Source organism: Cygnus atratus, chromosome 11, assembly GCF_013377495.2.
Source record: "Cygnus atratus isolate AKBS03 ecotype Queensland, Australia chromosome 11, CAtr_DNAZoo_HiC_assembly, whole genome shotgun sequence".
NCBI classification, from domain to species: Eukaryota; Metazoa; Chordata; class Aves; order Anseriformes; family Anatidae; genus Cygnus; species Cygnus atratus.
In genome coordinates, this window is record NC_066372.1 from 10,577,653 (window position 1) to 10,601,590 (window position 23,938).

Genomic DNA, 23,938 nt, shown 5'->3' on the forward strand with positions numbered 1-23,938 from the left:
GCACACCGCAGGTGCTCTCCCTGTCTAGATACAGTGAAAGCTACTTTTTAAAGCCGCTCTTTTTGGCGGTAGCATCTTCCCTAATGCTTTTCTCCAGCTGTACTGAGAATAAATAAGCAGCAGCTATTTGCATGCTGGAAACCCTCACAATCACAGCAGTCGATTCCTTCCAGCCCTTCACAGAAGTGACTCAGGGCTTTCTACGCAAGAGCCTGTGAAGTGGAAAGACTGGCAGAGGAAGAAGGCACTCGGGGCAACGGCGGCTGGGGCTGGGTCATCGCCACCTTCTGCAGACACAGCGCGCCCCGAGCGACATGGCGGGGGCTAGTCCCGCTGCAGCCGGGTCCCCAAAGCTTCTTGCGTGCCCTGGCCAGGAGGCAAGCCTTCCACTCGGGGAAGACACACTTGAAGCCATGTCACTATGGCAGTAGCTGCAGATGCACAGGGACCGTATGACAGCACGTTTTTGATTAGTTTGCATCCTCGTGTTCCAAGTAAGCCATTCTGCTACCCAGGATGCTTGAGGTGGGAACGTGCAGGCACCGGGAGAAGAGAACTTGGTGCCACCTCTCCTTGGCCAAGCGCTGTGGGGCTGAGCTGTCCATGGCTGTCAAGCACAAAGTGGTCAGAAGCTCCCATGAGATCCCATGCATGCATCATCCCCTCAGAGGGGGGCTCAGAGTGTCCCGCCGAAAGGGAAGGTTACCAAGAGAGCCCAACAGAGGCAGAGGAAAAGAAGACACTCAGCAAGCAATGTTTTCAGGAAGGGGTAATAAATACATCTATTCATGGAGAACAATGCAGCAGTGCAATGTTTTATTGAAAAAAAAATATCTCACTTGACACCTCAGAAGACTGCATCGCAACGTTGGTGGGCCACACTGCAGGAGGGCTATGCCTGGGAGGTCGGTGCAGCGCCAGGCGCTCCCCGCCACGCTGCTCAGAGCTGACCCGAGCCCCCATGCACCCTGGGGGTCTCCCAGGTGCTAGCGACTTCCAGCAAGGAAAGGGGAGCTTGCCCAGGTAGGATTAATGCCCTACTTCCTAGCACTGAACAGTTGGCTCAGTCTGGCTTGTGTCTCCTCATCACCTCCAGACTCCCTGGGGACAGCAGATTCCTCAAGCACGGGACTTACTGTTAACCTACATTCTTTCCTTTTTTTTAAAAAAAAACACCACACAACATCTTTGCCCTTTCGAAGAGTCCAACGTACGATTATAGTGCAAGAGGGCTTGGTACAAGTGAGCATTACCAGCATGCCGTGGGGGGACAGTCCTCCCCTACAAACACATCTTCATAGGATTAAAAGAACATCGTATCTCCAGAGATAAGCAGTAGCGGGTCATCGTGAAATAGCTTTCAAACCAACCCACTTAAAAACAAGGTCAGGAAAGTTTCTAAACAATCAAATACATTCACTTTAAAAAAAACATTTAAGAACAAAAACTGTTGAGATGGCCCCTTTCCCCCCGCCCTCCCTCACCCTGCAAACACTTACATATGCTGCAACTACAAGCTGCTCCTTGAGCGGACGCAGCGAGGAATGACCAAACACGGCAGGAGATGCAGAAGGAATCGAGTTCTGGTGACAGGCACTTAGTGGGGCTTGGGAGGGCAGCAACAGAAGTGTCTCAGGGCCCAGCTCCATCTGCAGCACACGGGGCCGCTCCCCAGGGAGCGCCTGTGCCCCCTTCCCCCCCCAAGACGCCAAACCATGGTTTCCTACAGCTGAGAGGTTTCCTACAGCCTGTGCCAGAGACGTGGGACTTCTGGGAGCCACCCGCAGCGGAGGAGCTCGAAAAGAGAAGGGTGGAACACAGCCGGTCCCTGTCCTCCCTCTAGTGGGAGGGGAAGAGAGAACAAAGTGCCCCGGCACTTGCGTGCAGGAGATGGATGGTCCCTTCCTGCCCCGGGCCACGTTACACCTGGAGGAAAGCACTTTGCAGAGCGAGAACGGGGGTGCACGCATCTCCTGGTGGGTGCGCAAGCGGAGAGCAAGCCAGCCTGCAGCCTAGGGTGCTGCCGGGGAGAGGAAGGTGCAGCCACGCCTGAGAGCCGTGCTCCGTCAGGGTAAGGCATCGAGAGAACTTGGCAGAGGATGGCTAAGAGACACCCAAAAGGGATCCTGGCCAAGAAGCGAGGCTTTGCCATGCTGATGCCGCACCGCTGCGTGCCTGCTTCGAGGAAGCACAGAGAGCGAGCCCAGGGGCTCCCTGCTCAGGATGATCTCCTGCCCCCTCAGCCTGCTTCTGCCCAGCAAGGGGAACCAAACCTTCCGTGAGTGCCACTACACGAGCTCCAAGCTGCACAGATTATCGTTTAAGAACAGGTAATGAGATCCAGTCTCGCCCTTTCCTCCCTTCATACTCTCCAGGGAATTCAGGGACTGGGGTGAGCCAGGCCCGAGTTTACAAGTGAAGGCCCTCAAGCGAACAGTCCCAGCCTGGTCAGGTGTCACGCGTGAAAAGAAAGCACAAGGAACCTATTCACAGCCTCCCCAAAAGCTGCTCGAGTTCACCCAGAGCCCTGCCACGTCCACGATAACCCTCGAGCAACCTCAGCCTCCTCGAGGTGGAAACGCTGCAGCAGGATGCAAGGTTTTACGCCTGCGCAAAGTGCCCCAAGCCCTTTGCTAGCTATGGGTTTGGCTCAAAAGCGGTGCATGAGAACCGTGGCTTCCTCTGCAGGGCGGGAGCTTGCAGAGGGGACGTGAAGGCTATTCCAGTCAAACCCATCTGACCATCTGGAGATGAAATCAGTATTAAGGCAGTGAAGCATTCCCACCTCTGCTGGGGAAGCTTTGCTCCTGCTAACGTTTTCTCGCAGAAGGTGCGTGTTCACAACCACCCTACCAGAGGGGTTTGAGAAGGCTGCCCGGTTACGCACCGAGAGATGCCTGCGGTTTGGGAAACACCGGGTTCCCAGGTACCTTAATCCTGATCTGCCCCTTTGGCCAGAGCGACCTCCTCCAGCTCAGCAAAGCTGACACCACTCCCTCCTGCCAACACCCGGCGGCGGCCTTTCCTCTCCAGGCTGCTTGGGTCAGGCACGGCGTAGGAAACCATGGTACGGACATTCACTGGCAGCTAGAAAGGGTGACTGAAAATTCAAGTAATGCTTTCCCCAGCGCATGGCCCAAGGCGGGCTTTGAGAGCCCCAAACTGGCACGAGGGTTGTGCGGATGTTGTCAACATCCCCACTTGTGGGCATTCTCTGCACCCCACCGCATTCCCAGCTGAATGTCTGTCTGCGCTGGCACCACTTGTCCACGCAGAAATCCACAGATACAATGTGCATCTGTAATGCTAAAAATAATAAAAAGTGCAACAACGTCAGTTTCTTTAAAACAATCCACATTGCTCTGTTACCATCAGAGGAGGGAGGTGTCGAGGGGAGCCAGAAAACCTAACTGGAACAGTAGATTGCAAATTTCTCACAGCTTGCACATTACAGTGTAACTGTTCCCAAGGAGCCTAAAAGGGAACCTGTGTCTTACTGCTGCAGCAGTCAGGCCCTTCTCCCACGCGACTCTCTCGCCCAGACTGCATCCTCCTGCCCTCTCGAGAGCCAAACGAGCCGACAGTATTTCTTTTCTTAATTAAGGAGGGAGGAGGACGGAGGAGCCGAGAGCGCAGGGGAGGGAGGGGAGTAAAGTGAGCAGGAACTAAGCACAGTCCTCAGGTTTGCATGAACGATGCCTTCGCCGTAAACAACGGGAAGGAGGGTCAGCCAGCCAGCCCCCCTCCCAGGGCGACCAAGACCTGAGCCAGCCACAGTCCTGGTCCCAAAAGGAGCTTCAGGCTTGGAGTGAACGAGGGAGACCATTCAGCAGATCCACCCCAGAGTGGTTTGTTTTGGAACGTTTTCTTCTCTTTTTGGTTTAAAATGTCACTTTTTTTTTTCTCTTCCTCCTATGCCTCCTCCTCCCCCCTAAAGAGAAGCCCCTTCCAGTTAGACAGGGCAGGAGCCGCAGGTGCAGGTGGCGTTCCTGCAAGGCCCAGGAGGCACCGGTCACTTGTGACGCTGAGCTGTCTTCTTCCGTTTCCTCTTGAAGAAGCAGCAGCACCTGGAGCACAAAGAAGAAGGACAGTTAGCCCCACGCACGTCTCCCCGGCCAGCCCCCGCCACCCGGCGCCCGCGGCGGCCTTCCCTCCGCTCGCTGACATGCAACAGCAGCTCCGCACGCCCGGCCCCAGGCCCCGCCGGACCTGCCCGCGAGGTGGGCAGCAGCTCGCGGATGGACGGCCGACGTGTGCCTGGGCAAACGCCAGCGGCCGAACGCTGCGGGTCCTGGTCCTGCTGCCCACGGGCAACAGCGGGGCACAGCCCTGTGAGAGCCCCGGAGCCGGGCTGACATCCTCTAGAGGCTCAACTGGGGCAGGAACAAGAGGAGCCAAATGGGAAAGCAATGAAACAAGGATCCAGATACTCCGTTCCCTCTTGGCCAGAGGGACAGCGAGCCTTGGCTGCTCTTCCCCACTATGAGACACAGGGGTTCAACACTGCTCACTAAAAAGACAAGTTCCAAAGAGATCTTGGATCAGGGACCAGGTTTCTTTACTGAACCTTTCACAATAACCAGAGCTTCCACCTTTGATAAAGCGTTATTCGGTGCAGGTATGCAGAACACCTGCTTCTTCCCTCGTCCAACGCGAGGGAGATGCACAGTGCCCGGGGACTAGGAGAAGCAAAGGATGGAGAGTGGAGACTGAGGTGGTGAGAAAAACATTCAGCGCAGCTGAACCTTGAGCAGCGGTGGCTTCACTTATGGGAGAATACTGAAAGCAGTCACCCAGGTTTTCTAGTCCTGCTGGCTTCCTACTGAATGACTTGGCATTTAAGATATGTTTGTCTTCCTAACCTCGGTCTGCTGTCAGGAACCCTCTGCACAGAAGAAACATGTTCATTCTGTGCAAATTTTGCTCCTGAGCTATGGTATCTTTCTCTTTCTGCCATTACAGCCATCTCCAGAGACGCCCGGGTGAAGCTGAAAGCCCCCTTTCCCAGGCTGGTGGAAGGGACATGGCGCTAAGCAGCAAGAGCAGATGTGAGTATGCAACAACCATTTTTTCCTACAAGCATCTTTTACCGACAGCCAGACCGAAAGTGTTCAAAAACACTGCAATGTCTCCAAATTACTTTCAGCTGGGTCCTTCACAGCTCTGAAAAGCCGGCACTAAGCTTCTGTCCTCTCAGCACTAGAGGAATAGATTCTCACCTTCACCCCAGAGCGTGCTTGCCCCCGGAAGCACGAGCCTTACCTCGGGGTGCAAAAGCAGTGGTGACCACCACCACCACCACATGAGCCAAGCCTGCCAGCATAGATCGTCTGCTGGGGAGGCTGAAATCCCCTGCAACATTCAGAGCTCAAAGCCACAGCTGTAGGAGGGCGACCTCCCATCACACACTCCTGCATGGACTGAGAGCCGGGGGCAGTTTAATGTCCATGATTTGGCTTTAGGTTTCTTTTAGGCACTCCTAACAGGTCCAGTTTGGAGGTGAGCCGAGAATAAACGTAACACACTTGTCCTTCCAGGAACGCTGTCCCAGAGGGACCTGTCAGCTGTGATGACTCCATCACTACTACCTGCTCTGATGCTTGCAGTGAGCTGTCTGAAGCTTTATGATCACCAAGCACAGGCTCCTGCACACTACTGGCACTGTCTCCCCCCTGCTCCAGGACTGGGCATGTATTTTATTGTCCCAGTCCACCTGCCACCCTCTCTAGTTAACCTGTCACAGTATTTCTCTCCCACAGCAACCACCTTCCTTCGTGATTTGGGCAATGGTAAGTAGGGGGGAGGACTGTTACGGGGAGAGGTGATGGAAATGCACGAGTTATGATTTGACATGCAGCTGGTAAGGGAAGAGGGCTGAGCAGCGCTTGTTTCCTTGGGCACTGTACGAAGGGAGCTGGCTGACTTTTGGCTGTTTTTCTTTGAGACTGTCTTTTTAGGCTGTTACTCAGCGGTCCAGGGAAGGGTTCAGGAAAGGAAGTCCTGGCAGTTCAGACAGGCAGAGGCAGAACACCAAAACAAAAGAATAAGGCAGGCCGACAATTACAGAACGTGATCTCTGTGCATGCAGACAATGCCCAAGAGAACAGCCCCAGACTATGACATACAGAGAAGCCAGAGATGCCAGAGGTATCGGAGGCAATGCCTATGGAGAGCAGGGCAGAGGCGGGTCAGTCTCTCATCAAACAAGGCCAATCCTCACCACACAGCGGCGTTACCACCTCACTCTGCAGCAATTCCCACCCACCAGCACCCCAGGGTGCCGCCTGGGCCTAAAACGCCTCCAGCCTCAGCTCAGCACCTTGTGTCCCCGCTCACCTCCACGGGCCTCTTTGAGGCCAGGATTAGAGCTTGCAGAGCCTGATAAACTGTACCTATACCTGAGCTGGGCTTGGACTGACATTAACCCCAAACCCTCTGCGGACAGTTGATCTGCGCTCTCATCTGCAGGGCTTTTTCCCACCCCGAGTCGCCAGCCTGCTTGGGAAGCAGCCATCTCCCCCCCACTGTCTCCAAGCAGTAGCTCTAGCTGGGTGTCTGTCACAAATGTCATGAATGAATGTAGTTTCTTTACACCCTCTCTAACGATGCAGGCCCTGGACTGTGTTTTTGTAGGAACCTCTCCTAGGAAGTGACTGCTCCCCTCCCCTCCATACCCAGAGCAAGGCTTTCCCTTCGTAACCGTCTGTGTGAGGAATTCCTGCAAGATGCCTGGCAAGCCTGGTCCCGACTCTGCCCAGCTCCATTAGACATCATCTGCACATGGACGTAACAGTTTGGGGGAGATGGTAAGCCAAATAGAAGAGGATTAAAATCTGTCTTTTGCATAGATCAATTCAAAGATCAGTCTGATTGCTCGGCCTAATGCAGCCTCTCAGACACAGCCCACACCCTCCCCAGTATTGCATGTGGTTCTCAGCAGAGTCCTAAATCAAAACAGCCCTGGGTTGGCTCTGAATTTGTGCCTTTTTATGGCTTGGTTGGTTGGATTTTGCCAACCCCAGTCTAGTCTGGTCCGCTCCCCCTTGCATGTGGACTGGAGAGAGGGACTCACCACAAGTTGAGCATTTTCAGGCAGCTACAGAGAGTGTAGAGAAAAAACACAGAAAGGAAGAAAGAGCAATTAGTTCACAGAGGTGGGATGAAAGCATGTCACTGCAGCCATGCAAACATGCAGTGCAGACTGGCAGACACACACCATGCCTGCCCACCACCCGCCCCCAGCCCTCATACCACCTCTGCCCTTGCCACGGTGCCGCTGAGAATTGCCAAGTTTTGCGGGGTTTTGAGGCCTTGGGTAAATACTGCATGTTCTCCACGGAGACACAGGCCCCGTGAGGTTCTTTTCAAGGGCTGAGATCAAAGAGGGGTTCTGGGCCACCAGAAGAGGAGACTGCTCTGTCCCCTGCAGCTCCAACCGCAGGAAGGCCAGAGCACGGATGGACGTGTGTGACCCTGCTTGTTCAGTGAAACCCAAGGCTGGGATTGGCAGCTTGTCTCCAGAGTACCCCCAAGCAGCACTGCACAGCTCCTCTGCCTGCCGGGAGTGCCAGGGTCTTTCCCTTTCCAGCATTGCACCTCATCTCGAAACACAGAGCCCGAACTCCATCTAGTTCTAACTCTTTTTGGCCCGCTTTACAGCAAAGCAGTTTTTTTGAGTCTAAAAATCCAAGGGGATTTATGATCACAGATGCAAGGAAAGATGAAGGCAGCCCTCCTCGTGGCAAGAGGAATGAAGCACTAGGGAATTAGCACACTAGGGAATTATGACAGGAGTCCCCCAAACCTGTTGGTGCAGAGCAGCCTGTGCTCTGCTGCACAGTAACCTGTTAAACCCTCCAAAACCAATTGTGAACCACCCAGACAGGGCCTGGAAAGGGACAGAACAAACCACAAGACAGAGCTTGGGCAACATAGCCCATGCACGCTTCTTTTCATCCGTCTTGATGCTTCTCTGGTGGCGATTTGCCCCGTCCTTCCCAGGAGCAGCCCCAAGCCACGTGCCCAGGAGGCCCCAGTTCAGTCATCCTGACCAAGACATGGCCTGTGACGCTGAGCCTGCATTCTCTGCAGGCCACGCTACCCAAATTTAAGAGGCATATTTTCCACTCTGCAAGTCGCACCTCAAGACCTCCCCCTCCCCGCCACGCTTTAGGAGGAGCCTGTACCAAACCCACGGCTCGCTCCTTTGGCTGGGAGGAGAAAACATATTCATTGCTCGGACAGTTCACTGCCAGGATCACGCCAGACCAGCAACCAGCAAGGAACAGCACACGGGAGTGCTTCCCGAGGGACGGAGGAACAGACAGCAAAAGACCTTCAGCACAACAGTGATAAGGTGGGAAAGCAGGCCTCGGCCTGACAGATACCTAGGGATGGTTTCCATCAACACACCCTTTCTCACAGCTGCCAGTTTTCCTTTCTACTCTCCCACAAGTCATTCCTAACAAAAGCGTCCACAAAGGCTGAGACAAGCAGCACCAACACCATCAAGTCAGATCATAACCACGCACTTGGGTGAGGTGACAGCACCGACCAGCTCAAGGGCCTGCTTACCCCTCGTACTGGGAAGCTGGGATTACACCATGACCATGCTGTGGTCCTGCTCTAGCTCAGAGGCACCAAGAAGGTCTCCTGTTGAGGATCATGCAAAAGGTGATATTGATGGTGCCGGATGGAGGCCAAAATGGTCAAAGCAGCAACTTTGTACATCAGTTCTCACTCTTTGCCACAAGCTATGGAGGAGAGGTCTGCTCAGAGCTAGCACACGGTTCCCCATGAGCAGAAGGGCTGCTGCTGTTTTCTCTCTCAGCTTCTAGAGAACTGGACCAAGAGAATTCAGAGAAAAAAAATCAAGTCCCTACAAGAATTACTTTAGGACTATTATGGATACCTGGCATCCACTTCTTGCAGCCAGAAATAAAGTGTTAACTTTCAGACCAACAACTCCTTCACTGAGCTGTGTTCAAGCTACTCCTACGCTCTCAGCATGAGCGTACAGTGAGTTCTCCTTTTGGAACAGGGGATGCTCACCGGGATTCCTGAAATAATTCACATTATCTTGGTATTTCTGCTACTGTCTATTTTGCAACACATGCTCTGAGTAAGAGTTACGTTCTCCAGCCACGGCAAGTGTAAAAAGAAGCAGCAGCAGCACCAAAGGCACCATGCACAAAAGCAGCAATATGCAGGAAAAGGTCATGGGACACGAGCATCGAGTACTTCACCACGGGTAAATATCCCCACTCATTTCACAGGAGGAGGATAAATGACCACACCAGTGGAAAGCCTGTTTGTAAAGCGAACGTACTTAGCTTCCTCCACCACTTCCACCTCTGCCTGCGCTGTTATGGGTGCATTGGAGTGTGCCCCCGTCGGGTCGTCCACATTCAGCTCCCCGTTTGTCGAGCTAACCACCTGGAAGACAAACAAACGCCCTGTTAACAAAGCCCCTGGACACAACACGGTGGCACGTGACGTGTCTCCACTTGCCTCAACAAGGGATACTGTAGGAATTGAAAGTCTGCGAAATGATTTCTGTTCCTGTCTCCCGGCACCCTCTTAGCAGGCTGTGGGATTCCTGGGATGCCTTGAAATCACGTGCTGTGTTTCCAGCAGCCATTTGGAGAGAATAATCTGGCTTGTGAGAGCAGAACGCCAGGCAGGGGACTCTGTGTTCACTAGTTCACACTTGTGCTGTGCCCAGCACAGGTCTGAATGTCTGTGGGAGGTTAAGCTACAATTTGGGGTCTTATGAAGAAAAATCGGTGTGAAGACTGATCGACAGCCTCATAATGCACTGCACTGTGTTGACTGCATTCTCCTGACACCTTTAGAGGTGAGTGACTCAGTCCTGTCACCTGCCACTAGTGTGGGATAAACTCACTCCAGAGCCCCCAAATCTCACTCCGTACACAGCCAGATCCTGGAATTACCTCCTTGCCCAAAAGCTATTTGTATGATCTCTTTCTGCTTCAGTTTGCATTATGGCTTACTTCAACATTCCCATTACAGAGATAACTATCCAGATCCCCAGCTGTCAGCAGCTGTTCCTCCGCCAGGAGAACATGTAATTTTCTGGATAATTCACGATTGCTCTATTGCAGGTGGCAGTGCCACTAAGCACCAGAGATGAAGGGAAAGAAGCCAGATCTATAAAGATGTCTCCTCACGATTAAGTGCATCTGCACATTTCTTTTGAATACTCAAGTCCTACCAGCAGTTGCTGTTTCTGTAGATCAAGTCCCATGCCCAGTCTCTGCACCAAGGGAAGTCAGGACCAAGCTCATTGGGTTTTCAGAGCTCTCCTCTCAAGTGAGCCCCTCAGCTTCTCTTCATGCCCCCTTCCCAGACCCATCATAGTGTAGGCCCACCCAGGCTCTCCAGGCCCTCACACTTCCCACACAACTTTGATAAACACGAGCAGTTAATTGTGCTGTTCCCAGTGACCTTCCCACACTTTCTTCAGCTACTTCTTGTTAAATTTAAATTTACAAAAGTCTCTGATTTTCTTCCTCCTTTTTTTAACATGCTGCCACTTCATTCTGATGTGGCAAATTCAACTGTTCCCTTAACGAAAACAGCCTCTTGAAACTACTGACTTCCCAGGGGTTCAGCATTAGCTGGGGCATCTGTTGAGAAAAAATTTAAGCATCCATCACGCTGCAGGCAGAGCAGCCATGCACAGCAGAAGACTTCCCATTCTTGGCTGCAGATAAGCAGAATTTTAATGCTCACAGTAGCACACACGCTTGTAAGCTGCCCAGGTAGGCGACCCTCATGGTCAAATTCAGACTAGGACTGCCTTATTGCTGTAGTTACTCTGGCAAGGCATTGTTTGTGGGGAGATGAAGCTCATGCTGGCGTTGCACAAGTGAACTGTTCTCCTTATGTAAAACAATACCAATAAAGACACCCACTCTGTAGTTCCTGAGGGCTACAGGAACTCCTGTTTACCATCTGCCCTCATCCGAGATCAGAGCTATACATACATTGGTTCCTCCTTATCTATGAATTTCTCAGCATTTGGCTTTTCCCAAGCATTTGGTCTCATACTGGCATAATAGTAGTCTCAAGACATATTTAGGAAGAGTATACAATAAACTATACAGCTGTAAGACGCAGACACTGCTCCAGAAGTAAGTCCTCCCATCTCCTCAGCTCAGCCCTGTCCCACACCAGGCTCTACTTCCCCTTTCACCAGAGCCAGTTTTCAAAGTCACACTAGAGTTTTGTCTGGCACTGGAACCAGCTCTTACAGGCAAACCTCTGCCAAGGAGTTCACCTTGCCAGCAATATTAGACAGTTCTTGTTTGCTTGAATGAGCCTTGCATCTTTTTTCTAGCATTTCCAGCCATCTTACTCTGGCAATACTGCAAGGATATTAGCCAGCCTGAGTGATGACCAGAGGCAGGCATATTTTCAGAATCACAAGCAGTCTTTTCAGGAATTTCAGAACTTAGCTGTAGTGCACCTTTTAATGCTGTCACTGTCACTCATCCTCTGCTCCTCCACCTTCTACAGTGCCATCACCCAGCACTCACCGGTCCTAAACAGCTCTCAGAGGAAAGGCTTCACAGAAGCAGTAACAGCAGCTGTGTTGGACACCACAGCCTGGACCCCACAAAACGTGAGCGCTACGTTCAGGACAGGACCAAAGTGTCCTGTGAAACTGCCTTCCTGGCCCCAGTGTTGTAACTGCAATTCAAGGAGACTTCAGGGGATTTAACACAGATTCTCGCAACAAGGCTGTGCAGACCATGGGAAGAAGGTACCTGTACTGATCCTCCATGCCGATCTGCAGCCAAATGAGATGTCAAGTACGAGGTATTCGTCTGCCGGCTTGGCTGGATCTCCCACTCTCCTCGGCGATCTGATGACGCCTGCTCACAAGTCCAGAAGCAGGAGAGAAACAGAAGAGAGGGCAACAGGTGAATGAGGTGAAGAAATGAAAGGGTGCTTGTTAGTGAGTTAGTAGTGCTTTGTTTTGTTTGTCTTTGCAAAAAGCAAGGCATTTAAACATTCAGCTAGGCTAAAATTTCACTTTACCAAGTACACATCATTCCTTACTTTAGCTGTCTCTATCCACTGCTGCAGTGGACTTCTTCTCCTCTAGGTAATGACGAGAAAGCTCAGATCTACTCAGCAAGTTATTTCTTTACACGGCTTCATTTCCATGTGTTTCAGCATAGAAATAAACATGCTGACAATATGTTTGTCCATGTCAGGTCACGCACCAGAGAACTGGACATGGCATCAAGTTTGGATACACAAGCTTGACCTCCCTAAAATATACATTTTTTAAACTCAAATTTGCAACCTTAAATGAAGCCACATTTTATTTCACCAAAAGCCAGTTCCACACATTAATTCACCTGTACAATGCAGAAGGAAACATCCACCACACCTCCTCTACTGGAGTTGGTGTTTTCTTGTTTTTCTGCAGAAAACTACAGCAGAAAGAAACTTTCACTATCAGGTTTCCTTTTCATCCCCAATAGATACAAAGAAATTATTAGAATTGGATTTGTTTTATTAGAAGAACCATTGTGCACATGCATGTGAAGCTGCTTAGAGGTTGTCCAGCATTGATGATGCACATCCATCGGTCACCTAGCACCAATGTACCTCAGCGCAGCTAAAGCCAGGTGGCCAGCTGAAGGAACACATCTGCTTCCCAAGACCAGGAAGCACAGAACAAACAGGCAGATCTGTGTCAGGTCTCACGCCAATGGCAGAGGATGTAGTCAAGCATGAAGTTACTGATGGGACACATTTAAAAGGTGTCTCCTTGGACACCATATAGAAATGTAAGCAAAGGTTTCAAAGCTGAAGCACAAATGCAAAAGAAGAGAGGGCAGAGAAGCAGAGTCCACACAGCGCACACGCACCTGGCAGAATGGATGCTGAACAGACATCATGGACCTGGCCAGCACAAACGAGCTTTAATCCAGCTAGAGGGCAGGAAACAAGAGGCTCAAGCGAATAAACACCAAGTTATCAGCAGTGAAGCTGAATTGGCTACTCAAAGAGAGGTGCCCAGACTCTGCCTTTCCCCAGCACTGCTTTGTGTTACTCCCTGCAGTTGCAGAAGATGAGCCTGAGCCAAAGCAAAAAAGAAAAAGGAAAAAAAAAAGAGACTGCAAGCAGTTCCACACAGGATGACTCCAGAAACCTTTCAACAAACTTGTACAACACTAACTAGCAGACTGTCACTGCACTAGAGCAAGAGCATGTGCAAAAAGAAGCAGAACAGAAAAGAAGTCTGCTTGCATTTCATACAGCATAAGCCACCATTTCCTTTGCAAGTGACCTGTGAGTCCCTCTCTGAGCTACTCATAGTGCATCTCCTCCATCCAAGCAGTCACCAAATCCAGTTCATAGGCAGTATTTCCCTAGAGGTGGCTTTGTCCAGGCTTGTCCTCGTAAATCTTTTTAAATGTTCGCCCCACCAGCCTGAGACGCTGCTTACACTTTTTGTACTTGGTAGCACTGAAAGGAGTTACTGGAGAAGCACTTTCCTTGGAATTCTTCTTTAGCTGCTGCAGGTCACAAGAATATGGATGAGTGGAGAACTTAAATTCAGGTTTTAAGAGCTAGTAGAAGACGAATCTTGAGTGCTGCTTCCTACAAAGCACTATACCACCAGGTCACTTGGTCAGCCCAGGTGCTGAAGTTGTATCACCAATGTCAGCACGGGGAGGAGCATGCTTCTGCCTAGGAGCCTGGAAGCAGTTTCTAGGAAAGGCTTTAGAAACCACAAGAGCCAGATTTTTGTCTTTTGGCTCTACACCCAAGTACGTGGGTTCAAAACTGGTTTTGAAGTAGGGTTGAGCTGAGCAGCCCACAACGCAGCCCAAACAATGGCACCGAGGAAGTGATGCCTGTGAATTTGAGAGCATCAAGTTCCTGTCAACACTCATCACCTTCCTACCAGCTACCAGATCTCAAGACATGACTGGCATCTAAAAACAGACCGGGCAGGACTCACCCATGTTTGATAGAGAGTACCTTCTCTTCCTACAGGAAAAGGCTACAACAAGGAGACCACTCTCTTGTCAGTGTCTTTACTGGGAAACCAAATATTACAAAAGAGAATCTGCTGTTAGTATACTTGGAAATAAAAATAAAGCTGTTAACTCTGGAGATCTAGGCAGTTACTTGACCCAAATCCATGTCTCCAATCCACTGCTCTAGAAATTTAGTTTTTCTCCTTTTTTTTTTAAGAGAAATAGTTTGCTCAACAGTTAAAAGGAATATCCATTGGAAGAGAACTGTTTAAGTTTTGGCAAGGGGAAACTTATTCACAGTGTATATCAGGAATGTTACATAATTCAGCATATCCTAAATAATGTCTAGGTGAAAACGATGACAGAAGGTGCCCGCAGTACAGCATTAGGATAATTTGAGAAGCTCAGAAGAACAAGGACTGAAGGTTGTCTGAATAGTATTTTAGGAATATGACAGCTGTCTTTGTACTACATACTATAATTTTTGGACTAATATGCTTGAAAATGAAGCCAGGCGTCATTGTCTGTTAAAGGAAACAAGATGCCTCGTGTACACAATGTGAAGGTCTGTTGTCAAAGCGGACAACTAGAAACTGCCACCCAAAAAGGGGGTTAATGCATTAATCAGGCAATATATTAAAGCAGATTATTTTACTAGTACTCTCATACCAGTCCACACTAATAAGCATGCATAAATACAGTACTGCACACATGCTTCAAACAATCCAGCTTCTTACAAGCAACACTTCTAGTGAGGGATGTTCATCCTGATTGTAGCTGATGACTTTAGATGTATTCTAGTCTATATTAAGTGCTCAGAGCCCAGCTACATGGAGCAAGGAAAGTCGAGCCCAGACAGGTTATTTCATCTCACACTCAATTCTGTGCCCACAAACCCCAGCTTGCATGAGCTGCGTGGGCACAGAGACCACAGACGAGGAGCTAGAACAGCACACAGCAGTTAGAGGAGCAGAGCGAGCCCAGAACCACTCACTGGGAGGTAAGAGCACCAATAGCTCTAGCTAGGAGCCAGCAGTTGGAGATCTACTGAACTTCTGATCAGCTCTGTTAATACAGAAAATCCAGACTCTCAACAACACCAACAAAGTATTACGACTAGAAAGGAAAAAACGGGGAAATTCAGAAACTTGAAGTTCGTCTGGACCATGATGCCCAGCCTCCCCACAGGACCCTACGCTGGCAGTCCTTTTTGCTGTGCAACACCCGTGCCACCAACAGGAGACCCCAAGCTGGATATAGTGCGTGTCCATGGGACATCTTATTACAGCTGCACGGTCCTTGGAAAGAGGGCAGCTGGGAGCAGGCTACCATAGCCACAACTGTTGGTCTGCTCCACAGTCCATGTGCTGTGAGTAAAAGCACCCAAAAGAATGTTCTTGGCCAGGTTGGTCAGGTAGTCTGACCAAGCCGGACAGCTGAAACGAAGAGCTTACCCACAAACTATGACCCATTCCAAGTTGTACTCTGTTTGGCTCACGGTCCTGAGGAATTCCACTGGCCGATAGAGTATTTCAGCAATTTGTTGCTTTCACAAAGTCTTGCTCAGACCACAGTCTTCCTAAATTAAGCAAGAAATGCACTTGCCGCAAACAAAGCAAGAATCAGCCCCAGCTACTTCTACTGGCACAGGGTTTCTGCTTCTCCAGACCAAGAGGAATTCAGAAAGATGCCAAACAATGCAGTCCTGCCAAAGCAGCGGTGAACAACGCACCTGATTGCGAAGGGCCTGCTGCGATGGTCGATCCCTATGGACGTGGCTGTCTCTTGTTACTGCAGACGTCCCAGAATCTACGTGAACCGATCCCACTGGAGTAGGCTGGAAAATAAAGCGTTTGTCAGGATGAAGCCAATGCCTACAACACATCTCTCATCACGTGTGTACAAACCTAACTTGTTGGGACGGCTCCCATCATGCAGGGGCAATGCAGGAAAACATCAAAATGCTGCCCACAAGTACTGACAGCAACCAAGGATAATTACAGTAAGGGCCATGAAATCCCTGTGATTTGGTGGCTTGCCGGATACCAGCACCAAACATCTTACAGAAAACCAAATCAAAAAGATATAGCTGCATATCTGTACCAATGACAGATCACTCCAAATGTGCCTCAAATAAGATTATTGTGACTGCAAATATACAGGCTTATTTTCCTCATCTCATTGTCTTGCAACTTTTAAAAACCACACTTGCATAGAAACAGGACGTGTTAAAATTAAAGCTTCATCTGCTCTGTTCTCACCAAAGTCGTAATCCCTGCTCACAACATCAAATCTCCATAGCAACCACTGCAGTTGTCAGCAACAGCCAGCTTGTCTTACAGGGGGCTTTTTATCAATTGCCTTTGTAATTAAACAAAAATGAGGAGAAAAATCACGTAATGATTTCACAGAATGATTTCTTATTAAAATGAACCAGCTTGGGCACGGTAAACATTGGTAACACTAAATATAGTTGGGACTGGAAATCACCGGCAATGGCACCAGGTTTAGCGCTGAAGGCATTTGATCTGGCACCAGTGACAATTAATTTACGGGCGCCTTTGCCATTGGCGGCGCACAGTGACTGTCTATTAGCAAGAAGGCTATCAGCAGCACGACACAAAATACAAGCGACAGGCTGCACCACAGACACAAATCAGACAGGCAGCCAGCGGAAGAGCTTTAGACACTTTTATCAGATTTCCCCATGACACATCTTTTGGCCAAGGTCTTCCTGAATACAAATGGCTTTTGACAATAGAAGAGACAGATCAGGATCACAGTTGTGTTCCACCTGGTGTCATGAAGCTGCTAAATGGAGCTTGGATACTCCCACATTTCCTTGCCATGTGCTTTATTTAGAGTTGGCCCAGGCTCTGGAATGGGGTAAGCCCCAGGATCTTTTGAGATCAGAATGGGTTTGCTGTTTACTGTTTTCTGAGCGTTTGTCAGAGCCCTGCCCAGATCTGTACTTCTCTATGAGAACCCAAGCGTTAGGGAGGTCTTCCATCATTCAGTGCTGAGGTAGCAAGTATGCTCTTCTGCTGTAAGATGGATGTCTTTAGATATCGACTACAAAGGTCTCCAATCCTGCACTAGACCGGAGCAAATTAAGTCTAGTCCTGTTCACAGCCTCAAGTGAGAAAATCAGGTTTGAACAACCCACACCAGGGTAAACCCAAAGAAGTGGGAAGGGGCCTTCTGCTCCTTAGGGAAACGTAGGGCACCACAAGAACCCCCAAACACAACGTCAAGGCTTCTCACTGTGTTCAGTCTGTACTAGCTAGAGAAAAGATGTGAACGATTTGATCCTGAGCTCGCTGGCACTAATTGGGATTATTCGGACAAACCAAGAGCCGGGTGGCTGGGAAGCAGCACCTGGAAGGCAAAACACTGCATTTTGCAGGACCGACTTACAATTGGCCTGCCGACCCAGTCATAGGCGTAGTCAAAGGTGTAGCCTTTCTTTTCAAACAGCTCTGTGAAGATGGTTCGTAAATAATCGTAGTCTGGTCTCTCAAAGAAGTCTAATCGCCTAACATAACGGAGGTACGTGGCCATCTCCTCTGTTAAAAAAGGGGAAAACAGAAGCAGCGTTAGTTCTGCTCACACAAGAGCTCCATCACTTGCAAGCCTCTCAGCAGAGGCTACACACGCATGCTGGAAACGTGCTTCTCCATGAACTCCAGCGAGGCCTTGCCATGGCACTAGGCAAGGCACTGCTCGAAGTTGGACCCACAACCAGATCCCCAGAGCTGAGAATTGTCCAGGTTCCACCAAATTCAGGTGAGCCCCATAGACTGATAGAAGCTGAGGATATCCAGCAGGTCTTTACCCTCAGTGACCTACCCAGTCTTTTATTGCTCGATGAATCTCACTCAGCTCTCTAGAGCCCTCCTGCCCTGCCCAAAGTCTAATAATAGTCTGTTTTTATTCTGAATCTTCTCAATGAGTGGCTATAAACCAAGGGCTGTGTTGCAGCATTGAGCCTCACGCTGTGAGAGGATTGTCTGGGCTGCCAGTTCTAACCCTGGTCTTCCTTTAAAAAGCACTGTTTTTTTGCAGTGGTCTGCAATGCAAATCAATTCAAACACTTCTCAGACAAAGCTGGAAGTCCCACACTTGCTCCAGAGAGCTGCTGCTCTACCTTGAATCTGAGTTTCACAACAAGTTGTATTCTATACCTTTGTATAAAACAAACACTAAAACGCACTGTACAGTAAATGACGACTCAGTGAGCCTGCCAACAGGATGCTCGTGCATACGCCTGCTCACACAGACATAAAATAGCCACAGCAATTTCATCTGAATGCTCAGCAACCAGGTGGGGAAGGAAGGCAGGAGATGCTGGTGTGCACACTGGAGCACCCCTGAGCTCCGGCAGCAATGAGGCTCTGGCTGCCCAGATATCATCCCATCTTCTAAGCTGGCCACCTAAAATTTTAGCACATGTAAATCCTTTCATTTGGAAAAGGTTAACTCAGTAGATTGAACACAGTCACTTGAGAGAAGGACAGTAACGAGGTCCTCTTGGGGAAGGAAGCCAAGAAGAAAAGAAGCAACATGAGGCATTTTCTGGCCTCCTCAATGAGAAAAGTTATGCTCATTACAAGCCGCAGTCACAAGCTCACAGGATGTGCTAATTTATAGCAGCAGCTCCAGTTGTTTGCCTGCTTGAGGGACGACGAGGTAACAGATGCACATCATCAGAATACTTTCTGCCAAAACTGCTCAGAACCATTCTACTTAACAAGGTATGTCCATCTCCAGCTGCACTCCAGTGATCCCATCAGGGCTTTACCTGGAAAGTTCTCACAGAGAACTTCAACCGGAGTGTTTCTCTTTGTGTCCCCAATCTTCTGATACCTCTCTTTTAAGGTGTCAGCCTGTAGCGCACAAAGACAAAACAGTTGTGGAGAAAGAGTTCAACCATGTGATAAAGGACATGCTGTATGGGAAGAAAAACAAAGTATTTAATATTGAGCCTCGGTAGTACCAGACAATGTTACTTGTAGCTGAACCGCATCCTAGACTACACTACCAGGAATACCGTTGTAATTCTCCCTGTACATTTTCCATCAGCAAAGAATATCCAGTGATGCTTTCAAAACAGCTTCAGTGCTTGAAAGAGAGTACGTTGGTTAGTGTCTCACAGGGCTAATTTCTTACCAACCCAGTCCTGAAGACTGTATAGGGAAGCTTGCATGGGACAAGAAAAAAAAAAGTATATACTTTGATAGCACACCAGGATCCTGACACTCCAGCAAAGAACAGATCGAGGCTTAGAGCCATCTGCAACCACAACAGCTTCATAAGCAACTGTAAAAGTAGTTAAATTGTGACGATTTTGACACGTTGGGTTTTTACTGAGCCATCACAAAGTCAAACAACCAGTTTATATCAGTCACAATTCTCCCAAATCCCATGCTACTTCCATACCACCTGTCCTTTCACCCCCAAAGTGCATATCACTTAGCATTGATTAAACAGCCGGTCACCAAGAAAAATGAAACAATCTTCAATTATGGTTTCCCCACCTGAATCCCTCCTGAAGCAGAGCACTACTCCAGTTGGCACCCTAAGAACATGTTTTATTGCCTCCGTTTCAAAATATGCCAGTTAGACCTGCCAGCCACACAATTAACATTGTAAGATGTCCTCTCAAGACTTTAGAATTGATAGTAGAGACCAAAAGAATAAGCTGAAGAAACCTAGAAGAGTGAAGACACCATATTCTAGATTGAGCTGAAGAGTTTGGGTGTGCTCTGGAGCTAAAGAAATGTAGGACTTCAAAAAGCAGTCTCAGCACTAATCTGAGGAAATTCTCCTGAGCCTTGTCTAAACCTGGAATTATTTTTGAGTAATTTTCAGGATCAATTTAAAGCAGATAATTTCAACTGAACCAGAAACAAAATATATTATTAGAGTAACAAACTCAGAGTTACCATAGGAGGCGCACCTAACGTCAGAGAGATTCTGATTCCTTTCAGAAGCATTTTCATGCTTGAAGAACCCTCTTGTGCTTTTCTGAGTTGTCACTGACATTTCCGCACATGTCTGACAAGGCAAAGCTGAGGCTAACTCTGGATAGATGGTGACAGAGCAGCTTAGCAGGTTCAGTCATGCCACTGACCATAGCGGCACTCTGCTGAGGAGCCTGTGAGCCCAAAGGCTCATCTGCTTTTTCAAACCCTATTAACAGGCCTACCAGGAGTCACTGTCTTCACTAATAAACCCTCTCCTAACCTGATCACATTCAGTCCCTTCACTCACTCCAATTCCAAAGGTGAACGCAGTAGCTTCATCATCAGGAAAGCGACAGAAGATGCAACTACCAACATCCCCAGAGCCAGCAGACGACTTACGACTACTTCGTTCAGCGTACGCATGGTAGCTGCACTTGCCATAACTCAATTGCTTGCAACCTTCCACATGGTACGTGATATTTCATAAACTTATAATCCAGAACTAAGCAGCGAGTGTCCAGTGTCTCTGGAGGGAAGCCAAGCTCCATACTTTCACCAGAAAAACGTCTTTTCAGGCTGAACTCCATCTGCACGTCTAAAACCATCAAACGGCTCCCATTATAAACACGATCGCAGATGCAGCTGGGGCATTGTGTGCCGTAACGGGAATTTCATAAACAACCGTCGTGTTCCCAGGGCAGGTTCACATTACAGCTAAGCCGCTCCGACAGCTCAGCAGCCCTCTCATTACTGTCCCTGTCCCAGTCGCTCATTTGCCTCTGCTGCATCTTCTCTCCAGAGCTGTACTGACCCAGTGAAGCTACAGAAACCTGATGTGATAGGAAACATGCTTCTGTCCTGGTACCTTCTGTAGGTAAAGCTAACGCCTTGTTGGCAGACAGACAGAGAGGACAGTTCTTCTGCTTGGATTCTGCAAACTTTCTCCTGCCAGATTCACATTTTGGCAAAAACCAAGTAAAGTTTTGAAGGGCAAAACCTAAACTCAAGCCTACCTTCAGTCCTTGCCAGGGTAGACTGCCTCGGAGGAAATACATAAACATATGGCCAAGGGCTTCCAAGTCATCTCGACGACTTTGCTCTAAAAACAGAAGAGATGACAAATTATTGCTGCAGCTGCAGAAAGGGATCTGACCAGTAGCCAGACATATTTCAGAGGTATCACAGGGAAATTCACTTGCTGTCTGCAACTCGGAGTAGAAGTACCTGAAAACTTATTACAACAGACACAAAATACATGAACGTATCAGCTAAACAACGTGAGGCAGCACAGAACTGCAAGCCAGACTGCCCAGCATTAGGCACAAAGGATGGGAGATGGAGGTATTAATTGCAGAGGATTAAAGCAGTTCCCCAGTTGTTCTCAGGACTGCCAGTGCCCACAGTACAGCCGCGATGTTGTGCTGGATTGTGTTATTTCCTCTGAACTATGCAGAACAGGCAGGGGACACTTGCAGCCAGCTGCAGGGAACTACTGTGCTGCATAGTGCCAGCCCTCTCCCGACTGCTTCTGTAGCTCATCGCATCAGAGCGGATTAAAAATAGCTCCTTTTAGTACTGCTTTGCTTGTGAGACACTTGCTGCTGTTGCCATGCAGATGTTATGATTATAGATGAGGGGAAAAAAGAGGGGCCTTCATGCCAAAGGAAAAGCATCCTTAAACGCCAAAGGCAGGCTGCCCTCGTGGCAGCGTGACCCTTCGGCTTGCTTGGTGAGCAAATAGCCCTGGAGCTCCTCAACAGCACGGGGACCCCAAAATCCGTCATCTGCTGTCTCTGGCTTCCCAGCATGCTGCAGGAAAGTGTTTACAGGGAAGGCCAGAGCGCTGCAGTTCGGGCCCTTCTCCCAGGGAGCACCAGACTGGGGTTCACAGAGCTTGCAGAGTGCTTTGGTGCAACCTCCTCCCCTGCCAGCCTCCACCTGCAGGCAGATAACGCGTTCAGAACCCGCAGTACGGAGCAAATCGAGTCATGCAGCCCACACACCAAAACAAACTGCGTGTGAGCTGTCCCCGATGCCGCATAATCTGCAAGGGGAGAAAAAGGCAGCGCTTTGCACAGCATGACTCCCCTTCATGTAGCAGCAAATGTAACTTGCAAAACGGTCTGGAGGTGAGAAGGCTCAGCTTAAGGGAATCAGGATAATGGCTCCTGCATGTCACCCTGATACAGCTGTAAAAAGGAGGGGGAAAAAAAAAGAGAGCTCGGTAATTTAGTGCAATGATGCAGATAAACTTCTCAGGGAGATGGCTGAAAGCACTTGTCTTTCTGAAAAACTGTAATCAATCTGCTTTACTTTGCTCAGTCCTGAAATGCGAAGGGGACAACTCCACCACTCCTTCCCAATCCTCCCACCTGATGAAAGCAGGGGATGAGAAAACGCATCAGCATGCTGACGGCTGTGGCTCGCCGTGGGGACGGAAAGGTCGCTCGCCAGTAGGTGGTGGCAGTGCTGTGCCCTGCAGATAATCCCACCCGCAGCCTCCAAGCCTGGCGAGCGGCCTGTTCCCACTGCAGCCTCTCACTTCCTCCATCCCTTCCTGAATCTCCGCTGGGTTTTCCGAAAATAGAAATTGGGCCCATCCCTTCTTAATGCCCAAAGAGAGAGCTCTCCGAGAGATCCAAAAGCCAGCAACGCCCTGATCTCCTAGCTGGGAGGCTGCTCAAGAAATATTCCATTATCTTACTACCCTTACGAGCTTAAGTGAATATAAACAATTATTTTTTTTTTTTTTTGCCTTTCACCCACAGAAATGTAATTTTCTAATATGAAAGAGAGATGCAAGACAGTGAGGAGAAGAGATAGAAGACAGGTTTAAAATGAGTTAAATCATTAAGGAAAACATTATTAATTTTCTCCAACCGATTATTAGGTCAGGGAACATGGAACTGTAACACCTGAAACTGAAAGTTACCCATGCAGGGCTGTGCTATAAAAATCTATTTTGTCATCATTTAGTGCAGCAGTTACTACCTGCCTACTTGCCTTTTATCAGAGCAGGGTTGCTACCAGTTGTTTAGTTCCTAATAAAAACTATAATTACAAGGCTTCCAGTTCCAACATTTTAGCTGTCTCAATGCCTCAAAAAAACCCCAAACTGTAAAACCTCACAGCTGTAAACAGCACCACCATGCTGCATGGTTTTCAAAGACCTCAAAAGGCATGACAGAACTGTAAACCAAGCTTCAGTCAGCTCTACAGTACTCGGCATGGCAAACTCGCGCCGACTGCACAGACCTTTGCCAAGATGAGTGTTGATGGACATGTATCTTGCTGTTCCAGTTAAGCTCTTGTGTTCCCTGTAAGGTATGTGTTTTTTGGTTTCTGGATCAATGTACTCCTTCGCCAATCCAAAGTCTATGATGTGAATGACGTGGTCTTTCTTATTGCCTTGCCGGCCAATAAGGAAGTTTTCTGGCTTGACATCTCGGTAGATGAGGTTCTTCGAATGCACGTATTCCATTCGAGATATCTGCAAAAGGATGAGGCAAAAGTTATTCCCAAGCAGACCGGCTGTTATGTTCTCCCAACTAACAGCACAGCAAGGTTTTGCCAGCCTACCGCAAAATCTCCTGAAAGTGCTTGGTGCTATCTGAGAACTCAGATATCCTACAAGAAACACAACAGATGGAGTACACCAAGGCAGAAGTTACTGTTTGAGCTGGGTCACGTTAATCGGTGCAGAGCTGGAAAAAGAATTTGTCATCCCCTCCTTTCTCCAGCTACCACGCTGTGCTCCCTGACTTGAACTGAAAAGAAATTGGACAGGCTCGTTCTGAAACGGTACCACCAGAACACCGTTCTTGGAAGGATTCCACAGAGGATTGCAGCAGCAGCCTTTTGATACTGATTTTAAATATACTGGTTACCAAGAGCTCTTCCCTTGCCCACAGCCTTCCCTTGTTGCTCTGTGTTTTACCACCTTCC

At 49.0% G+C, this 23,938-nt stretch overlaps 1 protein-coding gene across 1 annotated transcript in view; it reads right to left on the bottom strand.

Annotated features, from left to right (window-relative positions):
- Window positions 1–760: 760 nt before the first annotated feature.
- Window positions 761–23,938, bottom strand: part of CSNK1G1 (casein kinase 1 gamma 1) — an 88,880-nt gene continuing 65,702 nt past the window's right edge. The window contains exons 7-14 of the mRNA XM_035566663.2: window positions 23,249–23,483; window positions 21,007–21,092; window positions 18,829–18,913; window positions 17,445–17,593; window positions 15,760–15,864; window positions 11,793–11,900; window positions 9,329–9,435; window positions 761–4,067 (exon numbers count right to left, since the gene is read on the bottom strand). Coding sequence (XP_035422556.1) covers window positions 4,013–4,067; window positions 9,329–9,435; window positions 11,793–11,900; window positions 15,760–15,864; window positions 17,445–17,593; window positions 18,829–18,913; window positions 21,007–21,092; window positions 23,249–23,483 — 930 coding nt within the window. The 3' untranslated portion in view covers window positions 761–4,012. The remainder of the gene's footprint in view (window positions 4,068–9,328; window positions 9,436–11,792; window positions 11,901–15,759; window positions 15,865–17,444; window positions 17,594–18,828; window positions 18,914–21,006; window positions 21,093–23,248; window positions 23,484–23,938) is intronic.